This window comes from Balaenoptera borealis (assembly GCF_965194805.1).
Source record: "Balaenoptera borealis genome assembly, chromosome: 10".
NCBI classification, from domain to species: Eukaryota; Metazoa; Chordata; class Mammalia; order Artiodactyla; family Balaenopteridae; genus Balaenoptera; species Balaenoptera borealis.
The window spans coordinates 61,549,058-61,561,389 of NC_138874.1; the positions used below are offsets into that span (position 1 = coordinate 61,549,058).

The window sequence follows — 12,332 nt, forward strand, 5'->3', positions numbered from 1 at the left end:
TTCTGGGGACATAACGTACTATAACATAGTGCCCGCACTTAACAATACCATATTGAATATTTGAAAACTGCTTAAGAGAGTAGACTTTTAAAGTTCTCAGCAACAATGACAACAAAAATTGCTGGTGAGGTGATGGATTAACGAACCTTACTGTTGTAATCATTTCACAATATATACATATAACATTGCACACCTTAAACTTACATAATGTTATAAGTCAATTATATCTCAAAGTTGGGAGGGGAGAAGGAGGTAAATGCTATAAAATAGTTAAGGGCAAAAAATATAGCCACAAACAACCTGATGAAAATATAGCTGAATATTTAACCAATCTCAGGATGCCTGATGAGTTCTCTTGTTCAGCAAGCACTTTTTAGGCATAAAAACTATAGAAGAATTCACAAAAGAAAATATGAATTTACATGGTTATACACACAAATTGAAATTATGTGTACTTCAGAACTACCATAACACAATTAAAGGGCCCCCTAAGGAAAATGATAATCAGTGCCCGCTAAAGTGCAAGAGATGGCATTTACACACCAGTGATGGTAGTGCAACTGGTACAATTGTTTCTGGGGGATAATCTGGCAATGTCTACCAAGAGTTTTAAACATGTTCACATTTGTTAAAAGCCCAGTAAGCTTACCTCAAGATAATAAGTTGCTTCTTGCTCAAAGATTTACGTACAGTAATACTTATCACAGGGTTAATTATTGTTAAAATAAAAAAATTAAAAACTGAAATGCCCCACAATAGATAATGTTTAAATAGATTCTGGAACAACCATATGTCTGAGTCTCAGGAAGTCCTATGGAGGTCTTGCAGTGATACCCAAGAATATGACATGATTAAATACTCTGAGAAAAATACTAACTCTGAAAAGAAAAAAAACCAAGATATAAAACTGGGTGATTCCATATTTATCTACCCATCTGGAAGGAAATATACCAAAATACTAACCATGCTGATCTTTGGGTGTTGGGAATATGGTTTGTTTAAATTTTCTTCTTTATATATATCTGAGCTTTCAAAATTTTCCAACTGAACATGAACACATTGTCTAAGGAAAACACAGTCAGTGGTTCTTAAAGAAAGAACACTCTAAGTTCTGCTCTGCAACGGTAAGTCAGGAAGGTCATCATGAAAGGCTATTGTTTCGTCAGATCTTTAGGATTTGACCTTAACATGTTTCCCCTTCTGTGTGGAAATCAGTTACACTGAAACAGCATAATCTTTTCGATCAATCAGTCGCTGACATTTATTGAGCACCTACTAATCCCTGGATCTTGGTTTGGACTGAAATTGTACGCTACTCCAAGAGTGTGTCACTTTCAAAATTGCTCACCAAGGGGTATAATTTCAGGGTGGGTCAGAGCATGTTACAGGTCCCTGAAAAATTCTGGAACCACTCATGACACTGAACACAATTCTCTGCCCCCTGAGCTGGGACTATATCCCAGATCTCTCTCCTTTCTTTTTTCATGCAGGCATCAAGGAGCAGTGCTTTGGGCCACAGTACCTGCTGTGGCAGAGAATAATGACGTCTGTTAGCAGGGCACTCTTGCTCCCATTTTGATGCCCCAATATTCAGCTGCAGGGAAGTACTTTGAGCACTGCATATGGGTATGCTCCGAGCATGTTTCAAGGTCTCTTTGTGATCTGAGCAACTCAGTGGAAAGACAATGCTTCCCCTGAAAAAGGATGTCCAGTCAGCCATTTTGGAGGGCACACATTTCATTATGGGGCCAGGGTACCACTCACAGAGTACAGAGCAGTCTGCAATTAAATATCACATCTAGCGCTTTCTGCCTAGGAAGTGACTGTTTCAGCATCATGGGGGCAAACCAGGTGCTAGGACGTCAAATGCCAATCATCAAAGACTATTCCTGTGCAGGATGTGGCAGCTAGAATAAACCTCTCTACAACTCACCTGACCCAGAAGGCACCATTCTTTTCTGGGTTAATGGAAACACTAGATTGAAGAAACACAGAATTCTGTAATATGTAGGTGTGATCCTTTGCCTCCTACGCTTTTGTACTGCTAGTCTTTTCTGTGCCCTACCATAGCCCATGTTCACTATGCCTGTGCTAGAAGCCTTGTGAGGGAGTCTCACATAGAACCTCCAACCCTGGCAGGACTAGTCTTCAGGGATGCTTTGGCTAGAGGACTTTGCAATGGCTGTTCCTGTGTCACATGTTTGTTGGGGAGTTTAAGAGAACGGAGTTCTCCAGGGTCCTGCTCAGTGCCTGGGATCCAGAGACCTGTGTAGTCTAAGGAATATGGGAGTCCCTCTTCCCAGTGCTAAGGTCAGGGTTCCACATCTGGTCAGGGCAGCCTATCATCTAAGTATGGCAACATGGCACCCCTGGATCTATGTACAGACTTCAGAATTCAGCTGCTGTAGTTTAAAATCCCTGCTTTGCCTTTCAATAGCTATGACAATAGGAAAGTTGCCCAACTTTTCTAGGTCTCGGACTCCTCATCCATATAACAGGGATTAAAACAAAACAAAACAAAACCCAGATTACAGGATAGTGTTAAATGAGATAGTTTGTGTAATTCTAATGCACAACAAATACTCAATAAACGATTGTTTATAAAAAGAACAACCAGCTAACAGTGCAACCAATTTAGAAAATCCCTTTCTCCCTGTGCCTCTGCGTTCTCAGCTCTAATATCAGAGAGCTGGCCCAGATCACATGTGTGACCCCTTAGCCTCTAAACTTTGGGGATTCTCAGATTCTGTAAAGTAGACAGAATATCAGACATTGAGGAAACCCAGAAATGCTGGGGAAAGGACCAGCAGATTACACCAGGGAAATCTGAGCCCGCAGCGCCATCTAGCCTGCCCACGGAGGTCCCTCTGTGCCTGGGTCTCCAACACGCTGGAGCATCTTCCTTTTTTCATTTTTTTGAAGTATAATTACCAGAGCTTATGTTTCACAGTTAATGCTGTCAAGTCTTTTAAACTAATTGGTCTTTCATAGAAAATTTAACTGAAAATTAACACATCTTTTAATAACATTGCCTTAACTTTAATGGCACTTTGCCTTTCGTTTCTAATTGCTCTAAAATTGTCATTTTCCATGTCATAGCTGCCATGTTTTATATTTGCTAGTTTTCATGGTGTAGATTTTTATTTTTAGTATTTTTCTTTCATGAGGGATGAGAACTATTTGATTTTCTTTTCCATCCCGGGCCTGCCTGGCCTGATGTGACAGCAGTGGCATGTTCTCAGTCCATTTGCCATGCTGACAGCGGTGCTAGATCATCTGCTGCACGGTGGACCAGGGACTGTCTGTCCCTTTGTGAGCTACACTGCCTAAATGGTGGCTCTTGAGTGGAGTGTAAGGAGTAGAGCCACAGAGGAAGAATTTGTTTATGTAACTGACGTCACATGGCACCGGGCTGCCTGAGAACTCAGTCTTCTCGGTAATGCACCTCAAGGGTTCAGCCCTTCATGTGAGTACAGTTAAGAGAGTAAATCATGTGGTTCATCTTCCAGATGGTCCTATTCTCCAGTCTTAGCAACATAAGTTCAGTTATTTCTGGAAGAGAGGCCAGCTCTCTGCCTTGGAAAGCTAGTTACCCTCACCCCCAGCTGCTCTCTTCTGATTTTCAGTGTCAGCTTCCAAGTTATCTTCTAAGACAGCTTTACTCTGACCACTGTGGCTAAAATAGGTCTCCACACCCATTCAAACTATTTTATGTTCTTCAAGTTAGTTATCCTTATCTGATATTATTCAGGTACCCACTGACATAGTTACTGTCACTTATGTAGTGACTGCCCACTAGAATGACAGTTCAAACCACACGAGGGCAGGGTCTTTATCTTTCTTCTTCACTGCCGGATGCCCAGCATGAATAATAGTGCCTGGCATTTAGTAAGCGCCCAATAACGTATTGATTAATAACAGTAAATGCATATAGAGCTTGCCATGTGCAAAGCACTGCACTAATCACTCATTCAATCATCTCAACAGTCCTATGAGGTAGGTACTACTATTATTCCCATTTTAAAGATGAGAAGACTAAGGCACAAAGAGGTTAAGGTTATACAACCAGTAAGTGGCAGTGCTGGGATCCACATGCAAGCAGTCTGGCTCTTGAGTCCCTGACTAATTTTTTTCTTTCTAGGGAGGGTCCAGGTAGAACTCAGACTGGGGTGAGGGTAGGGGAAAGTGGGTGCTGTGTGGAAAAGAAATCTACATACTCATGTGCCAGTTTTACCAAGAGGCTTCATCTTTTTCATGTGTGTATGAGCATCAAGATGGATCATTCTGAAAAATACATTTCTTGTGTTCTTCTTCTTAGAGGCATATACCCATAAGCATAATTATTCCCTCTCATCATGTGTTTCTGTTGTTGATTTGCAGGAAAAAGCCAGGAGGCCATGTCTGTAACATCCCTAGCTGTTCTAGGAATGCATGTGATGAATCGAAACATTATTCTTTTTCACAAATGAAGCAGTAAGCAGCAGGAGTTGAGTTATGAAGGACAATATTCAGAGAGTGTTTAGACACATGATTAAATGGCAATTTGGGGAGGAGCGCTAGGAAAAGGAGATCATAGACATCTAAAGAGATGTGCGTGTGGATGTAGCGATATTGCTTGTAAGCGAATGCCTGAGATGGCGGCTTACCTCCAGCTCCTGCTGTTTGGAGTCTCACTTTCTCAATTTATATTCCCGCCAACGCTTTTAGTTCCTTCTACTTACTGCCTTGGTACTAGATAATCTCCTATTTTTTTCATAAATTAGGGTTGGGGTGGAATGCCAAGAAATTGCAAGTAATCAGAAGGTCTAGATCCAATTGGGTCTGTTGAACCAGACCCAATTTGAGACCTCACTGTGGAATGTGTTTATCCTAGACAATGAAAACAAGGCCTGGAATAATTGGATAGGCATTTTGAGTAATGATTTGAGAAGTCACAACAGTGGATCAGTTAAATAGGTCTTGCTTCAACACTTAAAGCAGGTTTATTCACATTATTGTCCAAAATAATATTGTCTGCAATAATAATAATGAAGTGCTTTGTACAGTTCTGGACCCTCAATAAATGATGCTGCCGCTGATCATGACAATGATGGTTACTAGATTCCTGACACCGCTTTTTCCCAGGCTGGAATTGAGAAGTGCTGCTTTGCTAGCAGACTGCTGTATTCATACACGCCTTAGCCACCTTCTCCCAAACATTTTAGTTTGCATTTCAAAGGACATGAGAGACAGATTTTTTAAAAAATGTCAAACCAATCCACTTTGATTTCTCAGCTGAGTTTCCCTCTACAGTGATGTTGTAGAGAGAACAGTGCAACTCAAAACTAGATGTGCCACTCACTCCCACCCCATGGCCACAGTGTGCCCCCTTGACTGTGTAGAGGTGAAGTGCTTTGGTGCTTAAAAACAGTTTTATTCCTTGGAACCAGGGCTGGCTTCATGGGTGTGTGGCCTGCGTTGTCATCCAGGGCCCACGCTCAGAAGAGTCCCTCATTTGGTTCAATGCTCTGCTGTCACCATTTTGAAATTCTTAGTAACTTATGAAAAAGTAGGCTTTCAAATTATGTAGCTGGCCCCACCTGGAATATACGGCATGTCTGATCTGTGGAAACAATTTTGTAAGTTTGGATTTTTAAAAATTTGGATCGAGTATTTTAGAGTTCTGAAAAAAATCTACTATAGGGCTTCCCTGGTGGCACAGTGGTTGAGAGTCTGCCTGCTAATGCAGGGGACACGGGTTCGAGCCCTGGTCTGGGAGGATCCCACATGCCGCGGAGCAACTGGGCCCGTGAGCCACAACTACTGAGCCTGCGCGTCTGGAACCTGTGCTCCGCAACAAGAGAGGCCGCGATAGTGAGAGGCCCGCGCACCGTGATGAAGAGTGGTCCCCGCTTGCCGCAACTAGAGAAAGCCCTCGCACAGAAACAAAGACCCAACACAGCCAAAAATAAATTAAAAAAAAAAAAATCTACTATAAACTGTTTCATCATCTTTTAGTGAGAACAGTCTTCTGAAATCTGTCTGATTAGGATCAGAAATAAAATGAAACTTCTGAGGAGATGAATTACAGAAATGTGTTTGAAAGTGGACCTGGAGACTGCGAGGACTATTACAGAGAATACACACTGGAATAAGCACCTCCTGTTGCTTCCATCACGCCCTCTGGCCTGCTTAGGGAGTTTGCCCAAACTAAGCCCAACATCACTGGCAGGTAGAAAGGTGAGGCTCAGTATCCTCAGACCATCAGAAGGGTCGTGAGCCCTGGGAAAGCAAGACGGCCTTCAGTAAGGGCTGCTTTCTCTCCTCCTTGGCTTGGCAAGCAGTGGGATGGCATGAAGCCCAGTCAACCTTAATTCAGATGAATGTTGTTTCATATTTATTTTTAGATCTATAATTCTGATTTTTCACTAAGATATGCTTGTAGTTGGACCACATTCAGGAATATAGAATAACCTAAATTAGTCTTAAAAAGCTTTATGTTTTCTCTTTCCTCAAATAGAGGTCCTTCTGGGATTAGCTTTAATGAATAGATGAGAATAATGCATAATTAGCATATCAGTTGTTTAACACATGCAGGAGAATAGCCTTCTTTTTCTTGAGAATAGCCTTCTTAAGCATTTGAAGAAATATATGTGTATAAAAACTCTCTGGGCTATGTTTATGGTTTTAATGGATTCAATAGAACTCTATTTTTGTGGTTTCTCCAAAGGTCAGTTTTTATCCAGCCTATGTCTGTATTTATAAAAAGAGTGAAGTTGAGAATTCCCCAATAAAAAGACTTTTCTATATAATAAATAAAGCCACTCAGTGGGAACACTTCATAATCCCCATTCTAGTCTGCTTTGCCTTTTGTAGCTCAAGATGGCTTCTTTAAGACGGGACCTACTTTTTAATTGTCATTTGATTTTGGTCTCACAAGTGAAAACACAAATGCCTTGATTGTTTGATGCATATCAAGTTATAAAAGAAACTGAAGATGCTTTGGATCCCTGGGCCAGCCCGCCCTCCTCTTTCTGCCACCGCTCTGCCCCTTCACTGGGGCAGAGAACAGGCCAGGCCTTGCCTCACACCCACGCCTCTCCCAGGACTGAGTCTCGGTGACTGGCAGTGACCTAGGAGACACCTTTGACACTATGTCCTCTTCCGCCTTTGCTCATATTCAATCTATTCCCAAGTCCTCTCGATTTTACTGACAAACACCACTCAAACCCATCCACCTTCCTCCAGCCCCGAGGGCTCTACCCTACTCCACGCTACGAGAGCCCCTTACTCAGACTTCCCGCTGCCATCCTGCCTCCTGAGCCATCCTCCACATACCTGCCCAGGCAATGCCCTCAAAACATAAACCTGATCACATCACTTGCCAACTTAAAACCCTTCAACGCCTCCTCACTGCTCTTAAGAGAAAGACCAAAAACATGAAAATGGGTTTCGAGGTCCTGTGGGTCCAACTCTGCCTTGTCCTCCCCTTCTCCTCTCTCACTGAGGTCCAGCGACCCAGGCTTTCTTTGCCTTCTTTGAGCCTGTCAGGTACCCCTTCTTCCCACCAGGCCTTTACCTTTGCTGTCCTTTGGGGGATTCTCTTCCCCATAAAATCTCCCATCTTTATTGCTCAGATCTTGACATAAAATATATATTCTTTCTTTGGAGAAATCTTTCTCCGATCCCGAGACCACATCAAGTGCTTACCTATATTTACTCATAGCCTTCCTTGCACTTTCAAGAATTTATAATCAGACGGTTATCTGTGTGCTAATTTAATTAATATCAGTATCCCCTTCCAGACGGCAAGTTTGGTGTGGTTCGGCTCTCCAGGGTAGTTCAAGCTCCAGCCCATGCCCCTCATGCATGGGAGGCTGGAGGCGCTCTGTCCCTGGGTCCCCGTGTCCCCCACCTACTCACCGCGCTCATGAGTGAATCCAGGACGCTGACGGCAAATGCTGTCCCACATGCAAACGGCTGCGTGAGGTACAGCTCTGTGTCGGGGTCATCGTCATCGTCTTGGTCCAGAAACTGAACATTAGTATCGTTCACTAGGAAAAGCGTAAAGTAAGAATTAGATCAAAAGACCACATGCGGGCAGCAGAGTCAGAGAAAGAGCAGGCTATCGGTTTAGAAACACTGAAGTCACTGAAAAGGAAAGAAAAGCATGGGAGAAGCTGTTGATGGAGCTCAGGGTGGGGGTTGGTGGGACTCAACGGACTGCTCCGAGGTGCTTGTTCAAGGTTCCCAGGCCTGGAGAGCAGTGACGTCAAGCAGACGTACTCCACGGCAGGCTGGTGGAGCTGGCGGCCAGTGCTGGTCAATTCTTTGGTACAGTTTTAGATCGTGACGAAAAACACTCTGAAGCGTGTTTTTGGTAGCTAAGTCCTTTGAGAGATGGCCATATTTCAAGGATGAGGAGCCATGAGTAGCCATGCTGGGATGGGAAGTTTAGCCACAAGGGAAAGAAAGCAATTTATCGAGAGTGAAAAGCAACAGATTGGGAGCATGGCAAAGGCAAATAGCAAGGAATCCACCCTCCGGCACCCCCCCCCGGAGCCTGCCCGGGGCGGGGGGGATGGGTCTGGGTCGTGCCTGGTGTCTGGCCCTTAATCCAGGCCCAAACCCAACAAGTCCTGTTCAGTATAAAGGATGAACCCCTGGCTGTCTCCGGCTGCTTGCTGACGAAGATTTGCTCTGCATTCCGAGGTGCTTGGGGATGCCCACGTTCTCCCTTTCCCCTCCTAAACAGCTCAATCTTTTACGTGCTTCAGCTCAAGCAGACGCAGCATTTGATGCTGTATTTCATTTCCATCTGAGGATTCCTCAAGGACTCCTCTGGCACGCACGTGCAGACTGATTGGTTGTGTCACCGAGATGTCTTTAACTTATTAAAAATTAAATGACAAATTAATTTCCATTCCCATCTTGGCATCAGAAATTATCAGCTTTGCAGAGCAAGTAATGGCGGGGAAAGTGTGTGGTGGGGGAGGAGATGAGCGCTTGTGATTTCTGGAATAATTATGGTGCTTTTAGGAAGAGAATAGATGAGGTTTCCCTTTTCTGATTCCTTTCTAAAGGTATCAGCAGCTAATTCTCTTTCCTGGAGTTACTGTTTTACTTTTTTTTTTCCGTAAGGAACTTTTGGGATCACTTCTTTTTTTGTTGTTGTTGTTTTTAACTTTTGTTTGTTTATCGTATGAGGCAGAATAAAGGATAATAGGATAAAAGGCTGGGCATGGAATTATTTTTAAATGACACCATCTTGTTTCCCTAGAGAAAGATCCTAATGGGGGAAAATCTTTGCTCTCTGTTCTTCCAACGTTTATCATGTTTGGGTGCCCACTATCCTCTCAGTGCTTGAGCTACAGGCTAGTGAAAATGCAAAACACCCAGGATCTGACAACTGGGCTTTGAATCCAAGCCCTGTCACTAACTCCCCCGAGCAAAGCATTTTATCATTCTACACCTTAGTTGCTCCCTCTGTAAAATGCGGGAAATATTAGTAGCTCTCCTGAGGCTGACAGGAGGCTCCTATGAGATTCTGCTTGGTGAACCTGGCCCGGCACCTTGATAAGTGGTAGCTGCTCTCATGATTTCACGTTCAGTCCATGTTCTGTTGACACTATGAACATTCCCAGCTTCCCTCTGCCCCTCTCAGAAGCACGTAAATAAGGCCTTGCTCAGGGATCCTGCCAGGGTCATGCGGTAGCTTTTCCTCTCCTCCCTTCATTTACCCAGAAGCATGCTGTGGCCCACAGTTTAGTCTTCCTGCTTTGTGAATGGGAAAATGTGAACCTGGGACGAGATGCAGACGGACCTGGCTTTAACTACCTGTAAGGGCTGCGGAGGGCATACACATGGACACTGCCTAAAGGAAGTGTCGGTTACCTCTTCTCATGACGATGGGGAGGGTTTGGTAGACTTGACAGATGACTGGAGAATGTCAGCCAGCTAGGGATTTGAGTCTTTGGGAAAGAACTCCAAGGCAGGAGCCAGGGTTCTGGGTTACCTAGTCTCAAAGGGAGAGCAGCCGGTGTTACCCGAAACCTATTTCACGGGACAGTAATTATGTGGGTGCTAAGAGGTGATGAAAACAGTCACCCCAAAATGTTTGTGATCAAATACAACTGGGAAACAGGTTAAATAGCTTGAAACAGATTTCCTTCTTGTGGAACTTCTAGGAAGCCTGGACCCACTAACATCAATTGGAACTCCCCAGGTGCGTGAAGACTGGAATATACTATACAGTTTAAAAAACTTGTTTGACCTTGCGCCATCTGTGTTTTTTAAAAGGCATTTTACTGGCCTAGTGTAATGCAGAAGACGTCTCAGAACATGTAGGTAAACAGTAAATATTTGTGGGGATAGGGGGAGGTGAGGTGGCCAGAGGATGATGGTCTGAGTGCTAAAGGCAGTATGACGAGTAGGAAAATTGGGCTTAAGGCAGAAGATGAGGGTGATGTGAACACATGGAAGGTTCTCTGAGCCCATAAAAGAAATCTGGTGGGGGACAAAGGCTTCAGGAGACTCAATTATGCTAACTGAATACTTGAATTGTTGCCTCAGACTGGGGGCGCCATGCTTTTTCTTTTCTACTAGTCACAAATAAAGATATCCCAGTTAGCTGGCAGCGCATGAATTCCAAATAGACAAAGAAATTCCTGGCAGTGGTGATACTGAAATGCTGCTGAAGTTTTCTGAGACAGAGATGTTTGGATGAATTTTCCCAGCAGAAGTCTGGGCCACACAAGCTCCCTGGGTCCCTTACCACCCTAAGGTTCTGAGAAGAGCAATCCAGAAGCCTACGCTTTTAGCCAACTTCTCTAAACATGAAAAAGACACCTGTCCTACTGTTGGAAACAGAAAATAGTGTGACAATCCTTGACCTGAGGGAATCTGTCCTGATAAACAGCTACATCGACAATAATGCTGGGCTGAATGGTGGACAATTTATTCCTTTGTTTCCAGACACCTGGCAAGCAAGATTACTGTGTTAAAAGCCTGCTCTATTATTTTGAAATATATTTTGGGGCCAAGAAAATGGCATGTTAGTTTCATTTGTGAGCTATTTGAAGGCAGACGCTCCCTACCTCTCGATCTACCCTCCACCGAGCAGCGCTTGCTTTCTCTATTTAGGAGATCAGTCCCCAGTTCTGAGACCTGCTGCTGATGGGTGCTTTTCATAGAGTTATTAACCAAGTCATGGGGAATCGTGCAAGAGCCTGACAAATGCCGTCACGACCACAGGCCTTCATCTTCTAGATGAGTCTGCCCCGAATCTCCCAGAGAGGGCTCTGGGCCAGCGGAGTGGGGGGTCAGAGTGCAGGGCTGGGGCTTGGTGGCCGCTAACCTCATCCTTTGCATCCTTTCTTAAGACCTGGATTTAGTAAGAAAGGGTCCCCTATGAGCTGGCTGCTTTTATGGCTTCAGAACCAGAGCTTCTGAGAAAGGGCTGAGTAGGAAAAAAAAAAAAAAAAGGCAAATAAAGTCAGAATAAAGGAAAATAAACAGCTGGAGGGAAGGCACCGTCTTAGGTTTCTTATCTTAAAATTTTTATATTTCTCCTTTGACTTCCTCTGAGAGCTGTGAAGACATGTCAGTCAAACTGACAGTGTGTTGGAAGAGGAATAGAAGGGAGAAGGTGGGAGGGGGAGCAGGGGGACACATGGAAAAAAAAAAAAAAAAAAAAGGCCCAAGCCAAAGAAAATGAATTAGAGCAAAGATGCTTTGGAAACAACTGCCAGGTCAGATGGGTGTGATCAAAGGTTTACTGATGCTGTGTGGGGAAAAAATCATTAAGGAAGGCCAGAACAAGACAGTCGATTCCAACCAGAGCCACAAATAAAACACATTCAAAGCAGTGCCATGGGGTAGCCTTTCCGTTACAGCCGGTGAAATAAAAAACAAGCTGATGATAGTTGGAAACACGAACCACAAAACAAAAGGAGATACTGATGTGAAAGAAAACAGTGCTTCTTACCCAGTTCAGTTATCATTAGAATGTGCGTCCCACTGTTTTTTTCCTGATTGACAGATACCAAAGGCAACTTGCCAGGTTTAGCTAATGGGATACAGCAGTTAAGGGTTGGGGAAAGGGAGTGGAGGAAAGTACAGAAAAAGAAAAGAGTGAGGGAATAACAGAGGAGACATTCTAAAGTAAAGGGACCCAGGACCACAGGTAGTTAGTGTTTATCTTCGGGGGAAGAGACCACGCAGCAGTTTTGCAAATTCACAAATAGTAGCAGGGAGTGCCATGGCCAGGTTAAAAGCTGGATCCCACTGGCCAATGATCATGGCCCTCAAAACCCCATCATTTTTTGGACCAGAGCGGCAGTCACTGAAAATGG

At 43.8% G+C, this 12,332-nt stretch overlaps 1 protein-coding gene across 16 annotated transcripts in view; it reads right to left on the reverse strand.

The window, feature by feature from the left end:
- The window catches only part of KCNMA1 (potassium calcium-activated channel subfamily M alpha 1), a 775,994-nt gene that overhangs the window by 27,743 nt on the left and 735,919 nt on the right, over positions 1–12,332 (reverse strand). For 13 of the 16 annotated variants that reach the window (XR_014249397.1, XM_082408746.1, XM_082408750.1 and 10 more), the window contains one exon: positions 7,903–8,033. Coding sequence is in view for 15 of the 16 variants with exons in the window: in XM_082408746.1 (XP_082264872.1) it covers positions 7,903–8,033 (131 nt within the window). In the remaining variant the exon portion in view is untranslated. Of the gene's footprint in view, positions 1–7,902; positions 8,034–11,965; positions 12,047–12,332 lie in introns of all 16 variants that reach the window. The other 3 variants (XM_082408745.1, XM_082408748.1, XM_082408747.1) reach the window with 1 other exon arrangement.